The following is a 26464-nucleotide window of genomic DNA, read 5'->3' as shown; positions in this document are numbered from 1 at the left end:
TCAAAGATTGCACCCAGCCAGCCCGCTCCGGACATAAAGGGGAGCGGGTCACAGAGAAGCGGTGCAGAAGCGGGTTGGTCTGTGTTCCCCGCTCCTCGCCACACACACCGGGAGGATGAGGTCCGCCGTGGGCGCCCTGCTGGCCTGTGCTGCCTTGGGTGAGTGTGGGCTGGGAAGGACTGTAGATTACTGCCTATGCGTTCCCTGCAAGCGAAAGGCTGGAAGCCCTAAGAGGCTGCCTTTTGCTTCTCCCTGCCACATCTCCATCCTTCGATAATGCAGGAATAACCTTGACTCAGTCGCCTGGGGCCCGGATTCAGTCTCTTCCTTTTCTTATGCTCCTTGTGCTGTCTCCCCTATGTCCAGTAATTTGCAGATATGGTCTATGATAAGGTAGAAAACTTTTAACCAGTTTTCCTAGGTATTACCCTGAGCCGCCTAGTGTAGTCCAAACAGCTTGGTGGATAGTCAGGACTTCTGGGATCAAACCGTGTTATCCGTTCACTGTCTGATGTCCCTTGGCTGCCTTTGGCGCTGGTGGCTCAGACTATGGTGTGGGATTTGAAACCAGAATTCTTGAGTTCAAATCTTGCCTGTACTTCTCCTGTGCCAGGTGTAGTTACAGCACCTGCCTCGGAGGGTCAGGTGAGGGTGAAGTCACAGGATCCTGCTGATTCCTCTCCAGATGGGGTCTCAAGGACCCACGTGCCTGCCCTTGTTGGACTGTTGGAACCTTCTAGTCTGAGCTATTTGCCTTCCTTGAAAACTGTCAACATGGGAGAGGCTCCCATGCTTGTCAACTCAGGGCACGTCAAGTGACTGTGCACAGTGGCACATGACGAGGGACAAAATTTGCAATTTAGATTAAGTAGTTTGAAGCACTAGGGAGGTGGTTTAGGGAAAGTCTGCTATTTGGTTTCCCCCTGGCCAGCATGGAATAAAGGGAAGGAGTTGGGGCACCCAGTCTCCCTGTTGTCCTTCCTTATCCATCCTCACCTCGCCCACCTGACCCCATCCTTTGTGCATTTTGGACCTGGTTGAGTCAGTAAATCAGCCCTGCTAAGTTGTTCTATAGGAAACAGATGTGATGAAAGCCAGGCCTGACTGCCAGATCTCATGGATGGTATCTCTCCATCACACGGATTTTAACAGTGACACAGTTGGGAAGGTGGTTCAGTTGGGGAGACGCTTGCCACATAAGCATGAGGACCTCAACTCAGAACCTTAGCACCCATGGGAAAAGCTGGGAACAGCAACACTCTGGGGAAACAGGGATGGGAAGATCCCAGGGACTTAGGGCCAGCCAATCTAGTGGAATTAGCAAGGCTCAGATTCGGTGAGAGATCCTGTCTCAAAAAATCAGGCAGCAAGTAATAGCAGAAGACACCCTATGTTGCCCTTTGGCCTCCATGTGTGCCTAGCTGCACATGCATACACACACATACACACCACATACACCACACACACTCGCACACGCACACAGACACACACCCACTTATAGACGCACATGCACATAAATCGTGATGCACAGGATTGTCTTCAGCTATTTCTCTAAACGGAGACCAAAGTGGGGTAAAGCATTGAGGGAAGGTTTGGTAGAAGCAGAAGCCATTGACTAGAAGGGAGTTCCTAGCTATTTCTAGACAGAAGGTAGCTGGAAAGTATCACAGGGGAATTCACAATCTAACTGTGGCCCAGAGAGAGGCAAAGCATGGATGATGGTTATCTTCCTCTGTGGTCTGGCCTGCAGACCCGGGCCGCTAACAAACATGGTGAGCTTGGACAATCACTTCCGGAGTGCAGCTCTCTGGTTTCTGAAAGCTGGCATTCCTTTCCCCGGATCCTCTGGGTTGGAGCACAGAGCCTTGGGTCAAGGTCACTGAGAACAGTGCTCGCATTCTGGGGCCATGATGGTGAGGCCAGGGGTTGGGAGAATTGTGGGCTGTCATCCTCAGCTCTCCCAGAATCCCTCCAAGCAGCCCAGGGGTAGGTGGGAAGATGAGAGGCCAGTGGGATGAGCCACCTTTTCTGTCCCCAGCATCAGAAAGCAGCAGAGCCCTGTGCTCTGTCACGACCGCCAACGGGAGTGGGATGAGGGTGTGACAGAGGGGAGGTGGCCAACAAGACGCTTCAGAAAGTGGTGCTTCCTCTCCCCTGGCACAGGAAGTGGGTCCCTTATGCCTCTGCCTTCTCTCCTGCAGGACTATGTCTGGCTGTCCCTGACAAAACTGTAAGATGGTGCGCAATATCAGAGCACGAAAACACCAAGTGCATCAGTTTCCGTGACCACATGAAAAGCGTCCTTCCGGCCGACGGTCCCCAGCTTGCTTGTGTGAAGAAAACCTCCTACACTGACTGCATCAAGGCCATTGCCGTAAGTCCCGCTGCCTCACACGGTAGAAGGCTGCAGGGGCTGTTTCCTTTCGTCATTGTAGAATATGGAGGGCAGGTAGGAGGCTGATGTGGGAGGTAGGCAACCCCTGCTGCCCGTCAAATCACGCCAAAAATGGACATAGAAGAAGTCGTGGTAACTGTCCATAGGCGGGGGGGGGGGGGGGGGGGGGGGGGGGCAATGCGCTCTGAAAGGTAACTGCTTCGAGGCACTTAAGTTCTATGAACTTGGGGTGGGGTTAGGGGAACGGGCATCAAAAGTTACTGTCTAACTCTGCTGGGAAGTTCTCTTTCTCTCTCTTCCTCCCTCTGTCTCTGTCTGTCTCTGTCCATCTCTTTCTCTCTAGTGTGTGTGTGTGTGTGTGTGTGTGTTTCCAGGGATTGAGCCCAGGGTTTGGGGAATGCTAGGCACACACTCGTAACACTGCATCACATCCCCCCACTATATAGGTTCTGGACGCGTCTTTGGAAACATGAGTGGGTGTAGGGGGCCAGAATGAAGAGTGATGACTGCAGCTGACCGCGGATCCCTTTGCTTTCCCCTCTTCACTCCTTCAGCTCTTGTACATCCGGGCTTGTCGGTCCCTCTTCTAGTCAGGGAGCTGCAATATTGGTTACCTATCCCCTCGAGGTGTCCACAGCCTAGTAAGGAGAGAAGAGAGGATTGCAAGTGAGTGAACTATTAATGAGGGCAAAAGGAAAGAAGGGTGTTCCAACAGGGACGCACGGAGAAAACGTGTTGGTCCCTGTCGTCAGCGTCAGTCTCGTTGAGAAGGAAGCAATGAGGCTAAAGTTCAGCAGATGACCCAGGGTAGGGCTTCCTACTAAGAGCTGTGGTGCACACCAGGAATGAACAGCACGCTCAAAGGCAGCGCCAAGCTAGTGTGAGCTGTATGCAGGAAACCAGAGAAATCCAGCCTGCTCTTTGGGGGCACAAACGAGATTTGTAATTGTGAGTACTGCCAGCAGGGGGAGCACTGAGCTCCATTCCAGTGTGTGGTAGCTCGGACATTTTATTAAGGGAGGGGAGTGCAGGAACTCAATAGTTAGGGAAAGAAGTGGACGAAGGTTGCTCAAAGAGAACCTGGTGAACCTGGTGAGGTTAGCAGTGTTGGCTGACTGGCAGTTAGATATTTAGGATTCCATTTCACATAGGGGTGGGGAGACAGATGCCTTGTTCTTCCTGATAGATATCTATCGAAGGAGGTGTGTGTGTGTCTGTGTGTGTGTCTGTGTGTAACACTTCTGAGTTTCAACAAATACACAGTCACACCCAGAAGCCTTGTTTTTTGCTCATAGAAAGGGAGAGGAAAGTCTGTCATTTATTGTCCTCCCAAAGAGAGAGGACATTTTTCCTGAAGGCGCTGTGCTTTCTCAGACAGGCACATGAGAGGGTTGGGGTAATCCTAGGATACAGCCTTATACTGGAGTACAGTCAGGCCTCTTGATGCCGGAGCTTGGATGGAGTTGTCATGTGGGGACATGCATACAGCGGAATAATTTCAGCCTTAAAAAAATGTGAAATTTGGACATAGTCAGGTTACAGTGTAGATGAACCTTAGAAACATAAGCTAGACACACTGGGACCAATACTGCAGGATTGCATCCGGTGATGGGAAGAGTGGAGTTGGATACAGGAAGCTGGATAACGGTTACTGGGGACTGGGGCAATGGTTGTGTGTATGTGTGTGTGTGTGTGTGTGTGTGTGTGTGTGTGTGTGTGAACTGTTTAATGGACAGGAAGCTGGGTGGTTGCTACTGGGGACTGGGGCAATGGATGTGGGGGTGTGTGAGTGTGTGTGTATGTGTAAATTGTTTAATGGTGGCTGTTACTGGGGTCTGGGGTAGAATCTCGTTGAGAAGATGAGAAGGTTCTGGAGATGGATGGTGGTGATGGTTTCACAACAATGCAAATTATTTAAGGGTCCATCTTTAAAAAGGTCACAATGGTAATGTGCGTGGCTATTTTATAACAATAAAGAAATCAAAGCCATTAAAATTTGACTTCTATCATTAGTTGATCTCGCTTAGACATACGTTCTTATTACTTACCTTTAACGTGACTGAGACCATGAAGCCATAGCTCTGCTTTTGCAATTGATCAGTAAGAACTCTGTTTTCAAGTGTCTAGACCAGTGGTTCTCAACACCCTTGGGATTGTTGAACAATCCTTTCACAAGGGTCGACTAAGATCATTGGAAAGCTCAGGTATTTACATTACAGTTCATAACAGTAGCAGAATTACAGGCATGAAGTAGCAACGAAATAATTTTGTTGCCACCACAGCATGAGGAACTGTATTAAAGGGCCGCGGCATTAGGAAGGTTGGGAACCACTGGCCTAGATCAAAAGCAGATGGGCTCATTTTAAGCCTTTAAGTAAAGGGCTTAAAGTCCCATTTGTGGGACTTCCCCAGTGCAGGGCAGTGCTCTACTTCGGAATGAACCTTGCTAAACATTAAAAAAAAAGACTTTAAGGAATGAGAAAATAAGCTGTTGACATAGTTGGAATAGTCAAGTGGCTTACTGATTTAAACACAAGAGTCCTGTGGGGAATGGGGCTGTATTCTTGTCATTCTGGTACTTTGTAGGCTGAGGCAGGAGGATCATAAGTTCAAAATCAGATATATAAACTGCCTTAAAACAAACAAAAATACCAAAATAGTTGAATATTCACAAAAGCATAAGGTAAAATAATCAAACAACGTTGAAGTAACAAAGATAAGAAAGAGACCAGACTATATGGCCCCAAATCCCAGCGGAATGTCTTAGCAGCCACATGACGTGCCAAAGCTGCTTACCCTTTATATGACTCTACTTCTGCTCACCTGTGAAAATTGAACTGGAGGGGGGAGGCTGTCAGATCTCCAAGTAGACAATTATACCAGAAAGGAGAGTGAGCAGGAGACCCTGAACCTTGAATCCTCCTGCCTGTGTCTACCAAACTCTGGGATAACAGGTGTGTGTGACCCCGGCATGTTAGCCCCTACTGTTTCGTGGGCCCAGGACTGTAGGGGAACACAATGAGTCCTGAGTCAGTGGCGAGCCCAGTGCCTTCAAGGATTTCATTTTCCTTGGAGGCAACTCCACAACAGCACCCACAGAGGAGCTGACGGGAACGCTCAGAACACAAGGGTCTCTGATGGAAAACCTTTCTGTGTGGCTGGGCACGGAAGGAGATATAAAGACCACCGAGAGGTTCCTGAGTGCTGGATAAGACCGTGTCAGAACCTATAGTACAGTGGCTAGGCCTGCCTCTGGAGAGGGAGGGACCCTTTCCCTGACAGGCCAAGCCTCTACAATTGCCGAAAGTAAATCTGCATTAGGGTATTTTTGGCTAGGTGCTGGACAGACACATCATTGGGAAAAAGAGAGAAACACTCCGTTCTTTTCTCTATGCAGAGCAAATGTGAACAGTAGTGAAGGGGTCTTTTGACAGAAATGGAATCAACGCATGCTAGCAGGGTTGGATGTGTTCTTGTTAGAGTTGCGTTTTTTTTGGCCCTAGATGCATGGGCCGTCGCTGTCCCTCCCCATCTGTTATGGCTCAGGGAGGTCTTCTTTGGAAGCAAGAGCTCCATTGAGGATTATTCTCTCTTAGGGAAGTGAAGCAGATGCCATAACCTTGGACGCTGGTTGGGTGTATGAGGCAGGCCTGACTCCCAACAACCTGAAGCCTGTGGTAGCGGAGGTCTATGGGACACCTGAAAGTAAGTTCTCCCAAAGGACCCAGGAGCGGTATTGCGGCTTTGTCCCCTAGGAGACATTAACTCTCATTTTGTAGGCAGGTATTAGATATTAGACACTGGCAAGTATTCTCTTCGGGGAGTCAGTGAGGAAAGAGAAGATCTTCTACTCCTCCAGGCACAGATCAAAGCTCTGGGACTCTGGGCTGGTTGAAGGCCAGTATGGACCTTCTGAGTCAGGCATCCTCACTGGACAGAGAGCAGCCTGGGGTCCAGCTTGGTCTTCACTGGATCTGGTGATGTGTCCAAGCTGGAGTGTCGGGTGCCATGGACATGGGAGAACCCATCCAATGGCACACAGTGAGAGCCCAACAGTCCAAGGAGTCTTCTGAGATCACTCTGACTCTTCCTTGTCACCAGAGGACGTAAAATACTTTGAGAGAGGCAGCGAATGTGAGCCCCTGTTGTAACAGTTCCATGTTCCTGGTGGCTTTGGGTTGATGGACAAGAGCAGGGTAAACAGCATCCTTGACCCTTGAGCAGGTGCTTCTCGACCCTGTATTTTCCTGGGATGATGTTCCAAAGGTTCCCTCAGCCTTTAAGCCGACAGAGGTTTCTCTGACTTCTTACAAGCCAACTGCACCTAGGTTACCCCTGGGTCTCTCTTCCCTCCATCAGAGCCAAGCCCTGTCGAGCGGTGCTTCCCTGTGCTATGTCAAAGTACTCCATTCACACTGTCTCCTTTCAGAGCCACAAACCTCCTACTTGGCTGTGGCCGTGGTGAAGAAGGGTTCTGGCTTCCAGCTGGACGAGCTCCAAGGCAAGAAGTCCTGCCATACTGGCTTGGGCAGGTCTGCAGGATGGAACATCCCCGTCGGCTTACTTTTCTGTAAATTTCCGGAGCCTCGCAGTCCCATTGAGAAGGGTAAGCTGTCACCTCTGTTCCTGGATATCCTGCCAAGGTCACGCAGTCATGATTAGTCAGGCAGGTAGACTGAACTCCAAGGTGGTGACGAGAAATCGAAACATCTAGATTGGCCGGTCCGTGGTACCAGCTGCCCATGGGGATGGCAGCTGGGCCCTTTTTGTCGTTGTGAGCTTCCAATACCCCAGCAGAGGCTGTCCTGAGGAGGGAAGGAAAGGGCAGGTGGGTTCGCAGAGGATTTCCATATTCACAGCAGCTGGACCTTCTCCCCACCCCCAGTTCCCGTCTGGAGGTGTGATTCACTCGGAACGGGTGCTTTGGTGCCACCTGCTGGGCATCAGATTGTTCCGCACCTCTCTAAGCTGTTCTACCTCTCCGAGAGGCGCCCTCTGTCGGAAAGATCTGGGAAGAGAGTGGTTGAACAAAGGTCAAGGGCTAGCCTTGGCTAGCAGGAAACACGGACCGGTGTACCTCAGAGAGAACCTGCAGGACAGAGGTTTACCTGTTCCTGTTAGAAACCCTGCTCAGCGCGTGTAAGGCTGAGCCAGGAGTGTGCTTGCTGGCTTCATCGCTTCGTGCCTCTGACTTGCCTTAGGAGCCCAGGCTGTGAGGCACTGATGGCATTGTACTTATGCCTTGTCCATTTCTTTGTATCGAGCAGCCGTGGCCAGTTTCTTCTCGGGCAGCTGTGTCCCCTGTGCAGATGCGTCATCCTTCCCCAAACTGTGTCAACTGTGCCCAGGCTGTGGCTGCTCCTCTCTCCAACAGTACTATGGCTATGCAGGCGCCTTCAAGTGAGTTGAGATGGCCTCTCTGTTGACCAGTGTTGAAAGTCCTCAAATGGGGGTTCTTTGCTGACCTGAAGCAGACCCTCACCTGTCTAAAGTTATTTAGGGAGCTTAAACTTCTCTCAAGGAGGCAGGGGTACAACATGGAACCCTCAAGGCCAGGCTAGCAACATTCCCTTTCATCTGATGTGATAGCTCAAGCCCTGTTCTGGGAGTCTTCTCCTCTCCTCTCTCTCTCCTCAGAGCTCTTACATCTGGCTGGTGTCTCCTCTCATCGAGCTGGCCAGCATCTGAAGGGACTAGCACACCCCTTGTGCCTGGGGATGTGACAGACAGAGCCTCTGCCCCTATGACAGTAGTGAGCCATGATTAATATACTGGACAGTCCCCTGTCCCCAACCCGACAGTACATTTGGCCTTTTTAAATTATTTTTTTACATATAATATATTTTGATCATATTCTTTCCCTTCCCCCAACTCCTCCTAGATCACACACACACACACACACACACACATACACCCCATCACCACCACCACCATGACCACCACCAACAACAAAGGTCAAAACAAACCAAACAAAAAGCACACAGGTAAAAAGCAAAACAAAGCTTGGAGTCTGTTTCGCATTGGCCAACTATTCCTGAGGCATGGGGGCCTGCCCTGGAGAAAACTGATCTTCCAAGAAAGCAGCAGATGCAAGTAGCTTCTTGGTTAGGAGGGGGACTTTGTGGCTGATTTCCTGCTCTCTCTTTTTATCTCGCTTATACCCTGAAGTCCACATAGCCAGAGTAGAAATACTGTCATCTTCTGCACTAGGATTTGAAGCTTTTTTACATTAAAATGTTTTCGCCTTCTTTTTGCCCGTTTGGGGTAGAAATGGAAGGGCATTCGTCCCGTGTGAGCTCATCCCTCCTTTCAGCAGTATTCCAAAAGTCAGCAGACCACCAGAGTCTTTGTGCTTCTTTTCCACAGGTGTCTGAAAGATGGAGGTGGGGACGTGGCCTTTGTCAAGCACACGACCATATTTGGTAGGTGATGGGAAAAGCCTGGCAAGTTTCCTGCCCCTTTTTGCCGTCAGTAGGTGAGCAGGAGCTGGCACGATTTCTCTACCATTGCTTGAGTTTCTACATGGGTCTCCACCTAGATTCAGGGGCCCCTTTCTATCACTCAAACCACACAATGGATCTTCTTCTAGGTAAGATTTGCCATAGCCAAGGTTTGGAGATTGGTCTGGCTGACCTTGGCCTGTCAGTTGTCTTGCTGAACTCGGACTCATGGGATGGAGGCCGTCATTGCTTTACTAGTCCCCCCAAACCTCCATGCCTTCATCCCGTTTTGGGCTCATCTTCCTGCCTGTTCCTTGGCCCTCAGAGATCCCTCCAGGTCCTTCAACTCATGCTTTTATGATAAGAGGCCCACAAAGGTGGGAGGGGCTCACCTGAACTTTCCCTCCTTAGAGGTTCTGCCAGAGAAGTCCGACAGGGACCAATATGAGCTGCTCTGTCCTGACAACACCCGCAAGCCAGTGGATCAATTTGAGGAGTGCTACCTGGCCCGCGTCCCTTCCCACGCTGTTGTGGCTCGAGCTGTGGACGGCAAGGAGGACTTGATCTGGGAGATCCTCAAAGTGGCCCAGGTAACCCCCCCCCCTCCCCGCCACCATTCTCTCCCCTTCTTACAACTCTGTGGTTAGATCTTCTTGACTTCTAGACATACTAGAACAGTCTTTGTGTATGTTCAGGAAACAGTGGGGACCCTGCCATGTGTCACAACCTCTTCCACATCCCCGACTGGGATGCCTTGTAGGGCAGCAGGAGCCTCCTCGGGTATCAATATCCACCACGAAGATGGACGCTAAAAGAAAAAAAAATCCTGCACTAACTCAGAATTGAGTATAATAAAGGGCCATTTATTTAGGGGGTAGACTCACAGATCACAGTCCTCTGCTCGAGTGGGAAACAGCAACCAAATCCAGCAGCTGGAAGACAGAGAGAGTGAATACGCACTTTACAGTGGCAATTATAGGATAAAAGGCCATGCCCAAGTGGGCGGGTAACTTAAAGGCTACTGGCTGAAGGATTTCCTACAGCACACCGCCTTTTGACCAGTGACACATTGTCCATCTAAGGTAGGCCCTTAAGGCCCAGAGAAAATCTCAAAAGGCTCTCCTGAAACACAGAAGGAAAGAGAATCTCTCTTTATCTCCCCAACCCTTGACACACTCAGGCACATGCATACACACACACACACACACACACACACACGTGAGTGCACATGCATACACACACACACACACACACACACACATACGCATACACGCACACACGGATGCACATCCTGATTGTAGAGGCATTGACTTCCCCCTGCCAGTTCTGGGTCTCTTGGCTGGGGTTGGTTAAGACAACTTCCTCTGGTCCAGCCTACTTATCTGTCCATCAAGAATGTAAGGGGCAACCATCCAGTGCCAGCCTCCACACCAGGCTCACTTCTTGTTCTTGGCTAGCTCTCGGACACTCCGGAAGACAGGCTCAGATACACGGGGAAGGTGAACGTGGGATGGTCCTTTCAAGGCACTGGACGGCGAAGGTGCTTGGGGACGGAAAGCATGCCTGAATGCCTTCTTTCCGAGGACCTCCACGTTTCCCGTGGTTTTAAATCAGTTCCCTGGAGTTTTTTCCTAGTTTTCTTCAGTCCTGCTACTTACCCTCCCTAATCCCTGTTGCTGTCTGCTGCTCTATTTTTTTCTGGAAACAGGAACATTTTGGCAAAGGCCAATCCAAAGACTTCCAACTGTTCGACTCTCCTCTTGAGAAAGACCTGCTGTTTAAGAACTCTGCCATTGGGCTGTTAAAGATCCCCTCGAGAATGGACTACAGGCTATACCTCGGCCATAACTATGTCACTGCCATTCGGAATGTACGGGAAGGACAGTGTAAGTACTCAGGAAAAGCCAGGTGCCGCCAAGGAATGTGGGGATCTAGGCAAGGGCAAGAAGCAGCCATAGTCTTTCTGGGGGCTGTCAGCCTCTCCTGATGTTCCTATTTCTGTCTCTTGTTTGTGAGCCCAGGGCTGGAGTGGCCTGGAGGTCACCAAGCACTTTAAAGGCTGTTCACATTTTAAATGACCTGGGTTGGTACTAGTATCATTCCCTCTGCATAAATCAGGGTATTCCCATGCCCTTTATGAAGCCAATTAGACTATTACAAAGTAAATAACTCAAAGTTTCTGCCGATTTCACCTCTCTTGTCAATACTGTGGTCAACACAAGCATAATGAAGCTGTAGGTCAATGGAGGTTGACCTCGCCCTGGGTTTCACTGGCGCACTGGAAGTCTGCCTGGTAATTTATTCATTCAATGGATATCTATTGAACATCTACCCACACACTCTGCTAGATGCTGGACTTAAAAACACGTATTAGATTCTGTTGTCCTGGAACTTTCAGGCCAGGGAGAGGACAAATGTTTGAGAGATGGTCACACTACTGGACAACTAATCACAAAGTGAGAAAATGGAAAATAGCAACAGCGGTAAAATAGTAAGGTCCCACAGGAGTGAAGAGCAAAGTCAAACAGACCTTCCTGGCCAAGGGCTGAGCCCCTGTGAGGGAGTGATCTGGGGGGCCAAGCCTAAAAGATGGGCATGAACCCATTTACCTGTCTGTCTGTTTGTCTTTCTATCTATCTATCCCCCCTCTCTCTATCTCTCTATCTCTCTCTCTCTCTATCTGTCTATCTATCTATCTTTTTGCTGGACATATATTATAATGACTCCATGATAGTGCTGCTTAAATGGGAGGGTGCCCTGGTGAATGACACGGTGTGTCTCTTTCTCTAGCAGAATTTACATTCCCCCATGTGGAAACCTATGGCAAACCACGAATGCAGAAATAAGTGATTAGGTAAAAGTGCTGTTTGGAAGAGAAGGGAGAAAGAAAAGTGTTCAGATGTTAGGGTGTCCTGAGGTTAGAGAGTCAGCTTGTCAAAAGAAAAGCCTGGGGTCCAGAGAGATGACTCAGTGATCAAAAACAAGTATGGCTTTTGAGAGGACCCTAGAGTGTCTCCCAGTGCCCATATCAGACAGCTCACAACTGCCTGTAACTCCAGCTCCAGAGGCTCTGACACTCTCTCCCAGCCTCTGAGAGTACTGTACATACACAAACCCACATAGAGATACATGCACACATACCTAATTAAAATTAAAGACAAATAATCTTACCAAAGAGGAAAAGCTGAATTTAAATGAAATTAACCAAAGTTGGACTGTCTGCTGTCTTTGCTTCCCTAGGTGATTATGAGTTCCTCGAATGGGATCTATTTATCTCATTTGCATGAAGCAGTCAACAGCATTGACATATCCCAGACAGCAGCTGGGAGTTGTCTCTTTCCTGACCTCTGGCTCTTCGTTGTGAACTCCAGGTCCAGAAAGCCCCAGCAGCAATGTGCCAGTGAAGTGGTGTGCCCTGGGTCACCACGAGAGACAGAAGTGTGATGAGTGGAGCGTGAACAGCGGAGGGCAGATCGACTGTGAATCAGCAGAGACCACCGAGGACTGCATCGACAAGATTGTGGTATGACCCTTCTGCTTGTCCAGGGTAGTGTCCCCGACACTGGCCTGCTGGCCCAGTGTAAGGCCAAGGCAGCAAGTATAGCTAGCGCAGTATGGAAATCACCTTTCTAGAATCCTTGATTTCATGGTCTGAATTCAGCTCCCCAGGAGGTTCTAAGCCTTAGAGTTTGTGGGTCTGAAGGGTGCCTCCAGGTTCCTTTGACTCTTTACATTAGCCCACTGGGAGGGTAATCCCAGCCATGTCCTTTTGAGTGGGCTAAGATCATAATTTGCTCTGATGAGTGTGGAAGGCCTTGGTTTTGATCTCGCAGGCTTAATTGATCAACAATAGCGTTCCTTATTTTCCTATAGAGAATCTTCAAAATCCTCAGCCTGAGAAAGAAGAAAATAAGCACCCTTTGTCATCATATAACTCAGAGAAAACCCTCTTATTGGGATTGTGTTGTATATGTATAAGCTGCTTAGCGCCCCCCCCCCCCCCCCCGTGCCACCATGTCTTATAAGCCTCTCTTGATTTGGTGTATCTATCTGTCTTAGAGAACTACTGAGGTTCTGCCAGGGCGGCACGCCTGGCAAGGGCAAGGAAGCGCTGAGCTTTCAAGCCCCGAGTGCCCCTCCCCCCAATCTGGCTGTTCTTTAAGTTGAACCTTCATTGTTGCTCGAGTTGCTACTCTGGCTGCGGCTGATGGTGGTGGTAGTATTTGGAGACAGGGTCTCCAGCGGCTGCTGTTGGTCAGTTCCTGGTTGAGGCTGAGGATGAACTGCTAGACCCACATCCTTCTGCTTCTATCTCTGGCGTGTTGGGGTCATGTGCCACTATGCCACCACCTAGGCTTAGGGCTGCTCAGGACAAGATCTCGGTCCTCGGGTTTGCTCGGCTGGCACTCGACCAACTGAGCAGTCGTGTCAGTTGGATCTTTGATAACAAACTAGTAAATACATGGAAACAAAGTAATACCTATTGACGACTTGCCGCTGTCAACTGATCCTTCAGGAGTTTCTCAGCTCTGCTTTTGAGCTCTTAAAGATAACCCTGGGCTTCCTAAGCTCTCAGTCACAAAGCAAAGCAGACCACCAACCCCGCTCCTCTGTTGGCATTTTAAAATATTACAGTATTTTAGCGGCATTCCATTTTATTGTTTTGCCTGAGTCGAGGCAAGAAAAATGAAACCAAATTAATGCAAAGCCTGCCAACTCAAAACCTGAGTCTATTTAAAGGGATGCTAACGTCTGGGTGTGCCTGACCGATCACTGGGTTGGGGGATTCCAGTACCAACATCTATAGCTGCCCTGGCTTTATACCTTGTGCTGGGAAGGACTTTCAAGGAGACAGTCTAGAAGGGCAGGCGGCACAAACTCTCCATTTGTTGTGACTTGCTTTCTTTGCAGAATGGAGAAGCTGATGCCATGAGCTTGGATGGAGGATACGCCTACATAGCAGGCCAGTGCGGTCTAGTGCCCGTCATGGCGGAGAACTACGGTGAGTGTGCTGAGTGCCTGCTGCTGTGCTTTCTTCTTTCTGGGCTACAGCGAGGAGAACCACAGCCCAGTTTATCTCAGAGCCATGATAAAGTGCCTCCTGCCTGACACCCTTGGTGGTTGGTTGCTCTTTTTTACACTTTTTGCTCTTTGGGGGGCTTGCCACCCAGTTCTCAAATAGGGTCTTATTATTACTTATGAAGGCCCAGCCTTAGCTTGGCTTATTTCTAGCCAGATTTTCATAACTTAAATTATCCTATCTACCTTTTGCCTTAGGGCTTTTTCCTTTTCTTACTTCTGTAATCTTACTTTCACTCCTACTCCATGGATGGTTGTGCGGCTGGGTGACTGATCCTTTCTTTTCTCCCTTGTTGATCTCCCTCTTCCCCATTTTCTCCTCCTATTGATTCTCTGTGCCTGCCAGCCCCACCTATTCTTTCTCCTGCCTTGCTATTGGCCGTTCAGCTCTTCATTAGACCAATCAGGTGTTTTAGGCAGGCAAATTAACACAGCTTCACAGAGCTAAACAAATGCAACATGAAAGAATGTAATATGTCTTTGCACCATTAAACAAATGTTCCACAGCATAAACAGATGTAACACATCTTAAAATAATATTCTGCAACACTCCTCCCTAGTCTCTGGGACTCCCTCACCTAGAATCTCCACAATTATCTTAAAGAATGAGAGTGGTGGTCCCGTCCGTCAGTTCCTGCTATGAGACTTCTGGTATGAAAGGAATCCCACTGCAGAGTCCATGGGGGATGTCTGGGAAGTCTTCCAATGCCCAGCACTCCTGCTTTTCCCACTGCCTGTTGCAGGACAAATACATTCAGTTAACATCCCACTGCAGGCTTGATGCACAGCGAGCAAGACACTTGAAATGCAGTTTGTGAATGAACCCTAGAGGTCCAGTACCCAGGTGAACTCGCAACATCTGGAGAGTCTTGCCTTAGTGTCAACCAGTGATGTCTGCAGTTTTATTCACTTTTTTTTCTTTTTTCATGAGATGGGCATGATCATCCAACCTATACAAAAATGTTTAATGATGTATTTTCCTTCCTCCAGATAGCTCCGATTGTGGAAGACTAGGACAAGGTGAGTTGAATCTGGCAATCACCTTGGAAGGTAAATCCTCATTGTTGGGGGAAGTGGTTAGGCAAGTTTATAAGTCAATGGAGAGATACAATTTCGGAATGCAAAGTGCCGTGTGAGTGTCAGTACTGATCAGGAGGGCTGTGCTTCTGCACTCCCTGTGACTTAGACATGGGGCTTCTCATTTCATGTTCTAACATAGGTACTGTCCTCTGTTAGGGCTCATGGGAGGATCCAGTGATTCAGAATTTATGAGTGGTTTAGAATCGTGGAAACAAATCTAGGCTCTTCCCATTGCTTCCCTCCATTTTGAATTAAAGTCTTAGAGTTTTAGATGAGAGCACAGCCCAGGAACCCTATTGATGTGGCCCTTGCAGGACTGAGTAGAGAGTGTCAAAATATTGATATCTAGGAGTATGGAGTTTTCTGCCCATCCAACAGGCTGGGCTCAGAAATTAGACTAATCAGACTAGGGCTCTGATTAGGGATAGATCTAAGATGATGCAAAGAGTAAGCAGGAAGCCTGACACCAACGTGACATCCACATGACACCGAGACCAGGTGTTCAGACTCCTTAGGTTGTATTCCACGAAACCATGAGTGTACAATTCTGGCCTTGTCCCCGCGACTAAACACAACCTTCTGACTTATAGCATATCTAGAAAGAGCCGTTATTATTCCATGGATAACATGGATTATTTTCTATTGGGGAGAATATTCTGAATTAATTAAAATAGAAAACAGGATCACAGGTTGGTGTTCTAGCCCCTATTAGAGGATATGTTTGTACTGTCGAAAAGGACAACCAATTCGTTCTTGGTGTTTCTATTTTGCATATTAACTCTGGTATAAATATATATTCTCCTTATGAGAGGATGCCTGGTCTGATTAACCCCCAGGCAAGTTCATTATAAACTCTTAGAGTTACATTCGCTTTCTGGCATCCATTTCTCTGATTTAATACTTTGGAAGTAAGTTACAGGTTTTTAACTCAATAACCTTAGCCTTATGCACGCAGGTGAGGATTCTAGGCCAGCCATTTCTATAATGATTATGTGTTAACACTTTTGCTTTTCATTTTCACATTGTCTGGGCACTCATGTGTATGTGGGCACATGTGCATGTTTGCGATGCATCATGTAGAGGTCACAAGTCAACCTCAAGTGGCTTTTCTCAGGAGCCATCCACTTTGTCTTATGAAACTGGGTCTTTGATTGGCCTGGAGCCCCTTTAGTAAGTAAAGCTGGCTGTCGGTGAGCTCCAGGAGTCTGTCTGTCTTCATACTCTTTTTCCTGAGATTATAAGCACATGGCACATACACACACCACCACACCTGGCTTTTTTACATGGGTTCTGGGACTGAACTCCAGGCTTCATGCTCTTGGGGCAAGTACTTTACCAACTGAGCCATCTCCCCACATCTTCTTTTTAAGTTGATCTATAAAAACATTTAAAAACTGTACATGATCACAGGCACCACGTGATCTTAGTGCTTAGCTTTTGAACTTCTTCCTGCTAGACTGTCCTGTTCTTCACCAGAGTCAGCTGTTGGGAAGTTCCTTTCATGCACAGTGTGCTATTTAGGATATCCTTGCTGTTTTATGAAGACAGTGGTATCTGCTGGAAGCATATACTCTGGGAGGTCCCAGAGATATTAATAATGATTTTGGTGGCATCTTTCCTGTAGGGTATTATGCTGTGGCAGTGGTGAAGGCATCGAACCGTGACATCACCTGGGAGAATCTGAAAGGCAAGAAGTCCTGCCATACCGCAGTAGACAGAACTGCTGGCTGGAACATCCCCATGGGCCTGCTCTACAGTAGGACCAAGAGCTGCAAGTTTGGTGAGCAGAGCTGGGAAAGGAACTTGGCATGTAGAGAAAAAGGGTCCTGAGAAAGGCTGTGGGATCCAGGTCCACAGAAGAGAAATCTCATCAAAGCGAACCTCTAGGAAATAGCAAAAAGAACTGGAAGGGCTAAAGAGCCGGGGAGTGGAGTGGGCATGATTTGTCTCAGTTGCACATAATGGCTCCAGTGAATATACATTTACATTTCTCTGTCCCATGAAGAAGACCAGATGTGGGCATTCCATGGCTGATAAGGCCTTGAAGTCTCCTTCCTTTTTCCCGCTCCACAGTTCCCATCATAGCACGTCCATGTTCAAAGCTGTCTTATAGTTTCCAAGGCATTCATGATCCAGGCAGGAATGAGAGCAAATGGAAGTTTATACCAGCTGTGATCCGTGTGTGAAAGGAGCCTTCTGGACATTATTTTTGATATAACTTCCTATTGTGCAGATCTTAGGTGTGTTATCATGCACCTGCCTACACACACCTACCACAAATCAAGCTAGATTTGTGTTACTGAGGAACAAAGTGAAATGGACATCGGGTAGACACTACGCGATCCCCGCTGTGGGGGTTCTATGATATGATTATTGGAGGGGGGAGTCCTGGGTCTCTTACGGTGTTGGTCAGTTCCTGCTCAGCTCCTAGGAGTCTTCCGTTTACTCTGTGCCCTCTGAAGATCCTGAGTGGAGTTTGTCTCTACCGCCTTAAGTTTCTGAGTAGACGATCCCAACAGACAGATGTTGACAATGGCTTTGCTTTCTGTCGGCTTCCTGAGTGCTTCTTTCCTTGTGCCTCCAAATTTGGGCAACTCCTTAAAAATGAGAGAACTCTGTAAACCTGACTGTGATCCCTGCAGCCCTAGCATATGTAGGCACTGAAAGTGAGGACGCATCTCTAAGCTGAGATGCTCCGGTACCTCAGAAACAAAGCCCACCTGGAGCCCTGGGCAGAAAACACGGGCTCCTGACCTCTGACCCCTGGACCCTCCGGGACCTCCTGGACTTTCACAGCCATGGAGGCAGCCAAAATGCAGGAAAAATACCCTGTTCTTCTCTTAAGCTTTGAAATGAAAGGGGAAACTCAAACAAACACAACCCAAAGAAAGCAAACAAAAATAGTGGTCCAACTTCAGAAATTCCATTTCTTCACTCTTCAGGCTGGAGATGGTGGCGCTCAAAGGCTCCCCCTCCCCCGAAGTGGGCGGCCCACAAGATCCTTTCCCACCCTTGATAGGTTTCCTTCAAAGGCCTGCGGTCTGGCGATTCTGGGTTGGTGGGTGGCAGGTTTCCGAGTGAATCATTTAAATCCCTGTCATGTGTTAAGTAAGTCATTAGAACTGACACATGAAGAAACTGACTCTCTTTTGTTCTTGGGTCCAGATGAATATTTCAGTCAAGGCTGTGCTCCTGGATATGAGAAGAATTCCACTCTTTGTGACCTGTGCATGGGCCCAAACAAATGTGCTCCAAACAACAGGGAGGGATATTTTGGCTACACAGGGGCTTTCAGGTGAGTTTTCCAATCCTGACAAGACGTCTTAGTCTTGACCAGATTCCTTTTAGGAAGTGAGATGAGGTCTTATAAGTATTGATCTGTTAAGTGTTGCACATATTAGAATGAGAGATTCCCCCCCCCCACATGTAGAGATGGTGTGTGAAGGGGCCTCTGAGTCCCCACAGAGCTCTGCCTGCCAGACCAGTGAGACTGTCGGGGAATGCTGCTTAGCAGTTCTCGACTGGGGACAGTTTGCCTCCGTCGCCTTGGCAATGTCAAGAGATGCTTCTGATGGTAGTGATGTTGGCAGGGGTGCCTCCGGCATGGAAGGGATGGAAGTAGATAAATCTCTACAGTGCATGGGTCAGCAATAGCTAACAAAATCCCAAATGTCACTCATGCCAAAGCAATGCTACCTTTCCATAATCGACAAAATACTGAGCCAGGGGTTTGGCTCAAGCTTTTCCATGCTCCCCAAGAACCACACTCATTTTGAAGTAGAGAATAATGAAGAACATGATTTCTAAATTCCTCTCTACCATGATATTTTATAGAATCTCTATCATTTTTAAAACTTAAATATTAACATTTGAATTACATATATGTATGTGTGCTGTGTGCAGGCTACCCGTGGGGGCCAGAGGAGGGTGTCAGATCCCACAGAGCTAGAGTTATAGGCAGTTGTGAGCTTCCTGGTGTGGGTGCTACGAGCAGAGCTCAGGGGCTCTGCAACAGTCACTTAATGGGGAGTTGTCATTAGAAAACTGATTCCCTGCTCCCCATGTTCATGCTGGGGAAAGGATATAACCTACTGAGGAGTGTACTAAAAAATATGATGTAGAGAGTGGGAGACGTCTAAGTGGGTAAATGTCTGCCACACATACATGAGGACCTAAGTTTGCATGCCTAAAATCCACATAAAAGGTACCAGCGTGTGTGTCTCAGTGCTTGTGGGTGTGGGATGGAGAAAAGACAGGTGGATCTCTGGAGCTCACTAACCAGCCAGTTTAGCCAACTGAGGAGCTCCAGGGTCAGTGAGAGACCATGCCTCAAGAGACAGTGGTCAAGGAAGATACCCAACGCTGACTTCCAAATTCTGCATGTATGTATACATGTGTACAGGTTTTACACACCCACATGAATGTGCATATACTCTCCCCACCCCATACACAAAGAATAAGAAAAAAAGTACGCAGTGTGTGGAGCTGAGTTTGTGGAACTGCATAGCAACTTGGAGGCTTTTGCTTTCCTCATTATGCATGCTGTTTAGTGATAGAATGGTCCTAACCCTTGCTGGCGTCAGGTGGCCAACCTCGGTTCTGTATGATGCCTCTGAATGACATGTGTCAATTTGACCTCCTGTCTTCTTTCTCCTCCTATCTGGACCTGTTCAGATGTCTTGTTGAGAAGGGAGATGTAGCCTTTGTGAAACACCAGACTGTCTTTCAAAACACTGAAGGTATGTGTGCCCCCTCTCCTTTTCCCTACAGAATCTGGGCCCCTGGGATTGCTGGGGTTCTTTCTCGCCACCAGAGGGTTAACTTGATCTTGTTCTTTGTCACCTTAGATTTCTTTTGTGCTTTTCTAAGAAAGTCTCTGATTTCTAGGCCTTGACTCTCCACTTTTCATAAAGACTACAAAGTCTATAGCCTCCTGGCTATAGTTTATCTCAGAGACCTGACCTTTCACCTCCTTCAGCACCTCTGATTTCTAAGCTGCTATTTTTATGCAGAATGATGGCATTGCAAAGCCCATTGGCACACAGGCACACCCTTCATACTTCTCTTCTCATAGCTTCTGACCTTAAGTAGAGAACATTGTTATAATTCCCTGCCAGTGTCTCCTCTCTTCCCTCCATATAACACAACAATACTTGGGAATCAAGGCCTTGCTCATGTTTAAGCAAGATTTTTGTCACTCAGGGTGGTGGAAGCAATTTGGTTATATTAGAATTAAGTTGAATTAACTGTTCCACATCTACATGAGCCAATTCACATTCAACAGAACTCATCATTCCTGTAGTAGCCAAAAAAATTATAAACACTCCAAATATCTATAAATGGAGGGATGACTTAAAAACATTGTTCTATGCCACACCATAGAATGGGGTCCAGTTATTTGAAAGAATAACCTCGGTTTCCATAATGGTAGAAAAAAAAACCTGTAAGGTATATAAGTAGTCAAAATAGGACTACAGAAGTTTATTTATGTTAAGATCGAATGCTAAGAAAACTAACTGTAAGCTTGTAACATCGTGTAGACCCATATGTAAGTAAATGAGCATGAGGCATAGATGGAGCCGGGCAGTGGTGCAGTGGTGGCGCACGCCTTTAATCCTAGCTCTCAGGAGGCAGAAGCCGGCAGATGTCTGTGAGTTCAAGGCCAGCCTGGTCTACCGAGTGAGTTCCAGGACAGACCAGGCCACACAGAAGAACCTGTCTCGAAAAACATATAAACAAAAAACAAAACCAAACCAAAACAAAACAAAAAGCCATAGATAGAAACACAAATTGTGAAATTGAGATTTCAAGAATTGGAGTCAAAGGAGCCAAAAGGAACCAGTGGGATTTGGGGAATGCAGAAGTGAGGATTTTCAGCTCGTAAGTAGAAACATTTAAAAATACTCTCACCTTGGTCTCACGTAGTATTTATTCAGTTATGGAAAGATTCTTGAGAGAGCAATGAATGAGATGAGAAAGGCTGCAACCCTGCTTTATGGGAGAGAGATGAAAACTGACTAGATAAAATGCCAGGAGGAACCATGGAAAGCCTCAGGTCGGGCAAAGGCGTTTAAATTGACTGACTGATTAATTAAGTTTTGCAAAGAGACTACAGAAAAGATTAGGCAAGCAAGCAGGTCAGACAGGACGTTTTCACCTGGGACCAGCATCTTTAAACTGAAAATGCTGATGCTGACTTAGCACCCTATTTATTTATTTATTTGGTCTGGAGATGTGATGTGTGCAGAGATGGGGAAACTGACTTAGAGTGTCACGTTCTCTCCATGCTGGAGCCAGAAGTACAAAGACTTTGGAACTTCATTGTTGTTTGAGACAGGCAGTCCTCACTCTGTATCTCTGGCTGGTCTCGAACTCACTATGTAGACCAGGCTGGCCCCAGACTCATAGAGCTCCATTTGTTTCTACCCCCAAAAGCTCAGATTTAAGGTTGCTCCATCATGCCTGGCCTTTTAATAAACACTTTGATGTTGTTTAGCTTTGGAATTTAATAGAAATGAAGATCTTATTTTTTTTTTAAACAACACCCATGGAACATGGTTCTTTTTCATTTGGCTGAAAGGGAATATCAGAAAGAAGTACTCACCAGTAATCTCTTGTGAACTGAGTACCACCTGAGTGTTCCTTCCTCCCAACACTGCCATCATCCTGCACACGTGCTTCTGTGAGCCAGAAGGCACAGATTTCCCATACACCAGCAGGTCAGGGACACCCCCCCCCTCCAGTAACTAAAATGGTCAGATCTGGCTAATCCACCCTTTTCTCTACCCAGGAAGAAACCCTGATGCATGGGCTAAGGATCTGCAGCTGAAGGATTTCGAGCTCCTGTGTCCTGATGGCAGCAGGAAGCCAGTCACTCAGTATGCCAGCTGCTACCTGGCCCAAGCTCCAAACCACGTTGTGGTCTCACGGAGAGAGAAGGCAGCCCGTGTTAGCATGGTGCTGCTTAACCAGCAGGTATGGACCATCCAGGGTCTCCCACCATTTAGTCCTAGCTGGGGCAGGTTATTTGGAGGTCAGAGCTGAGCAAAGCTTCGGTGTAGACATTTGCTTTCTGAAAACTATAATGTGGAGTCCTGAGATTGTGGCTCAGAATACCCCAGTTTAAATCTCAGCTCGCAGCTTTTCTAGACGTGTCGTCTTAGACGTATATGACTTAAAATTTCCAGTCTCAGTTTCTTTACATATTAAATGGAAACAGTTAACCAAAAAAAGGGGAAGTAAGCACACAAAAGGATTAGGAAATATGTGTCTAACGAAGGGGCTTACAGCGTGTTAGCTGGGACTGGATCCCTCAGACCTGGCTCTGTTTCTGTGGAATTCCTAGTCACTAGAGACAAGTTCCCACCTGATCCATGAGTCCTCAGGACCTGGAATCTGCTTTCCAGCCTGCTTTGACCTTGACTCAGGGATTCCTTTATTTTCCTCAAGTATGCTTTTCTGAAAATGAGGATGAATGATCCTGCTTCCTAATGTTCTTTCATACAAACCTTCAGGACCAGAAATTATTTCTATGTCTCACGCTTAGACCAGTTGTACCACGCTCCTAGCAGTTTGGAAAACACAAGATTCTCACCCTCAGAACAACCCTGTCAGGGACAGCCTGGGAGAGGGCTTTACAGGGGGGCGGGTGCTGCTTGAATACTTGAATCCCTGGAGCCCTCTACACACAAACATCACTCTACCTTCTGGCGTAGCTTCCTGCCTGTTAATCTGTCATTAGTTTTAAAAGAAAACAAAACAAAACAGGATAGCATGTCTTCAAAAGCCCCTTTTAAAAGCACATGGGTGATAATATTGAGTGATGTTTCTAGTTTGACATTAGATTTGGATCAAATAATCTTACAGTAGCTAACAGTTTATCAGTGTTACCAATGTTTAAAGAGGGAAATTCTTTAACCTTTTGACAGCATCTTAAACCTCTGCTTCTTATGTAGATTTTTAAAATACTATGTCAGCTATACAGAGTTTAAAATGAAAAAGAGGGCACAAGATGATAATCACGAGCATTCAAGAATACTCCTCGCTGGGATAGGAATGCTAGGCTGACTTCCAGCGCCCTCATTTACAGCCGTGGGCTGGGAAAAGCTATGTGGCTGGTCCAAGACAAATTTAAAATGTATCCAGACGTGAACTTCTATTGGCTTCTTTTTACCATTCCTCTGAGAGCGCATGTCTGATGTCTTTTTGGCAACCATACTGGAAGGGGCATATCATTTCTTCTTCCTTTAAGCACCTCTGAGACACTTAAGCCACAGGATGAAAAAGAGAGCAGCAAAGGTGGGAGTGGGTAGTTGAGAGGCGTCGGAGGTCTCAGAGGACAGTAAGATAAGGGGTGTTCAGAGGACTTTGGGGAATTGGGGAAGCACGTGGTTCAGGTTCAGGTGGGTAAATGGCAGATGAGAGGGGTGGCAAGTTCCTAAGGTATATTCCAGAGTTTTCCTTTGGTTGTCCAGGGCTGGCTGCTTGGAGTTTTCAGCCTCCTGCAATGCCGGTGTTTCCCGCTGCTCAGGGATGTGTGTTCACAGGTGTTCTCTGTTCCTTTGACAGACTGCCTTTGGAAGCAATGCTGACTGCTCTACGACCTTCTGCTTGTTCTCATCTGACACGAAGGACCTTCTGTTTAGAGATGACACCAAATGCTTGTTTAAACTTCCAGACGGCATCACATGGGAAAAATACTTAGGAGAAGGCTATGTCCAAGCTGTTGGTAACATGAGGAAATGCTCAACCTCACGTGAGTAGAATGAGCAGTGTGGAGAAGTTGCAAAGCAAACCCGGAGACGGGCTCTGGAATGGCAGCTGTAATAGAGGAGTCAAGCATGGCCTCTAGGAAATAGCCACAAGGGCAGGATAAAACCCAGCATATACAGCAGGATGGGTTTTATATATATAGTAAGGGGACCACAGATCCAGGACTCTAGGGTGGTGAACTTATTAGATGTACATAACCTCATCTTATTTCGAAGAATACAAAAGGGACACTAAACTTATTAGTGGTTCTTGTCCAATACGGCAACCACTAACAAGATGTGGCTACTTAAATTTAAATTACAGCTGAATTAAATCCAGATGTCATTTCCTCAATCCCATCCAGCTACAATTTTAGCGAAAAGTAGCCACAGCAAAGAGAATGTTGCGGAACATTTTCTTAGACAGGTCTGATCTACAGAACATCAATCGTGATACGTTCTGGCTAGCTCTAGTTGTCAAGGCCGTCTGGAATGTCATATGCCAGGCACTGAGACAGGATAAAATGAAGTTGTGCAGTCTGCTTTGGGATTAATCGAATCACTTGGAAGCATTTGGAAGGTGTGAGAGAATCCACGTGGTGAAAAGTGGTTAGTCTTCGATTGTAGTTTGTAGGTGAGACTTGGTCCTGATTTAAGTTGCTATCTTAGAGATACAGCTTGAGTGAGTCTGTGCTGCTTCAGGGTGTTGGCACTTTCAAAGTTTCCATATGGGGTTGGTAAGACGGTTCAGAGGGTGAACGAGCTCGTACCATCAAGCTTGTGGCTTGATGACCTGAGTCTGATCCAGATCTGACGGTAGAAGGATAATGTATATATGCACGCACAGGTTGCCACGTGCAGTTCTAGTGTAAACAATGTGCTTGCTGATGTCCACTGTTACAAAATCCAAGTCAATATTTCCTTGGCCTTTATGCTGCCCAAGATGACAGTCTAGCGTTGCTATTCTCCACCCCATCCCTAGACCCAGCTTAGAAATTGCTGGGGACTGCTAGCCACCATCTGCCTAAAAATCTCAGTAAAAGAGTCTTCATAGACAACTTTTAGCTATATGAATTCAGGTGCAGAGTTTCACCCATTAAACACAAGGGAGAGCTGGGTGGTAGCGGCACACTCCTTTAATCCTAGCACTTGGGAGGCAGAGGCAGACGGATCTCTGTGAGTTCGAGGCCAGCCTGGTCTACAAGAGCTAGTTCCAGGACAGGCTTCAAAGCTACAGAGAAACCCTCTCTCGAAAAACCAACCAACCAAACAACCAACCAACCAACCAACCAACCAAATAACAACAACAAACAAGGTAGCGGATGCTGCAGAGTAGAAAAGTTGTGTTACAGCTACTGCATCCTTGGTGTGAGGCCCTCCCTGTGGTAGGCACAGGAGCTATGGAGGCTTGTAGAGATGGGCATTGGAACATGCACCAGAACAATGAGCCTTGGCACCGTTGTGTAAATATAAGAGGATTCTGAAGGCCCTACCTCTCCCTTCTCTTCCCAGGACTCCTGGAAGCTTGCACTTTCCACAAAAATTAAAATCCAAGAGGTGGGCTGCCACTGTGACGGAGATGGGTGTTCCTGTGATCCATGGACTTCCCTTGGCCCCTGTGGCCTGAGGGGTTCAGGCCAACTGGGTCCATCTTCATGTTTGTGTGTCTTTGTGTAATAGAGCACAAAATAAAAATGACTGTGACTTTATATTTCCCAAGCTCCGTTCTTTTCTAAATGTTTTCACCAGGATTTCTTTATACAATCTGACTATATATGTTTACAACTGAACCTTGTCTTCTGAGTTCAAGATTCAAGTTGTTAGGGCTGGTGAGATGGCTTGGGGGTAAGGGCACTGACTGCTCTTCCAGAGGACACGGGTTCAATTCCCAGCACCCACATGGGGGCTCACGACTGTTTGTAACTCTGCTTCCAGAGGCTCTGATGCCCTCTTCCTCTCTGCAGGATCCTGCATGCATGTGGGACACATGAGCTCATGCAACCACATACACATAAAATAAAAGATTAGAAAGTAATTTAAAAAATAAAAATATTTTTTAAAGAAGTAAAAAAATTCAGATAGTCTTTCCCACAGCTCTGGGTTCCAGAGACTCAGTTCCAGGGTCTAGCCCAAGAACAGACCCTTTTGAAAGAATCTCCTCGGTCATCCTAATAGAATCAAATCTATACGGCACACACATGCACATACACATGGTGCAAGAAAGAGAAATTTGTTACAAATAACTGCCCCAGTGAGTACTGAGAAAGAATATCTAATTTTATTAAATGTGTTTTGACACCATAGCCATGGTCCAAAAACGAATCTGAAACAACTTTTGCTAAAAATCTTCTTTTGAGCCTGAGAACAGAGCGATTTCTGTCATCAGTCCGTGGGCTGGGGTCATTTACATCACTCAGCGAGACATCGTGGGCAGGCAAGGAAAAGCTCCTCAAGTGCTGGTCACTGGGAGCTTTGGTATATAGAGTGTCCCTCAGTAAGGGAATGCTGCAGAGGCGGGCTGGCAGGCCAGATAGCGCCCTCTAGTGTTACAGTTCTCCTTTAGGGCTGCAGGTATTGGAGCTTAGCTGTCACTTAGCAGAGAGCAAAGACAGCAAGGGCCTGGGTAAGCACTGCTAATTCGGAAGTAAAAGTGTTCCGTGCCCCAAAGTCTTGGCTTATTTGTATAAAATGAACGTTGAAAGGAGTGCTTCAAATAAGAA

At 47.2% G+C, this 26464-nt stretch overlaps 1 protein-coding gene across 1 annotated transcript; it reads left to right on the top strand.

Moving 5' to 3' along the window:
* On the top strand, positions 1-25453 carry Tf (transferrin). The gene is made up of 17 exons (XM_085689638.2): positions 1-158; positions 2202-2374; positions 5992-6100; positions 6825-7001; positions 7663-7795; positions 8762-8817; positions 9247-9425; positions 10544-10721; positions 12207-12358; positions 13747-13837; positions 14905-14934; positions 16619-16774; positions 18160-18289; positions 19669-19733; positions 21785-21969; positions 23563-23749; positions 25257-25453. The coding sequence occupies exons 1-17, from the start codon at positions 116-118 to the stop codon at positions 25289-25291; spliced, it is 2079 nt and encodes a 692-aa protein (XP_085545764.1). The 5' UTR covers positions 1-115; the 3' UTR covers positions 25292-25453.
* Positions 25454-26464: the final 1011 nt, after the last annotated feature.

The sequence above is a fragment of the Myodes glareolus genome, chromosome 4 (genome assembly GCF_982192425.1).
Source record: "Myodes glareolus chromosome 4, mMyoGla1.1, whole genome shotgun sequence".
NCBI classification, from domain to species: Eukaryota; Metazoa; Chordata; class Mammalia; order Rodentia; family Cricetidae; genus Myodes; species Myodes glareolus.
The sequence above is the reverse complement of the archived record's forward strand: the minus strand, read 5'-3'. Positions and strand labels throughout refer to the sequence as shown.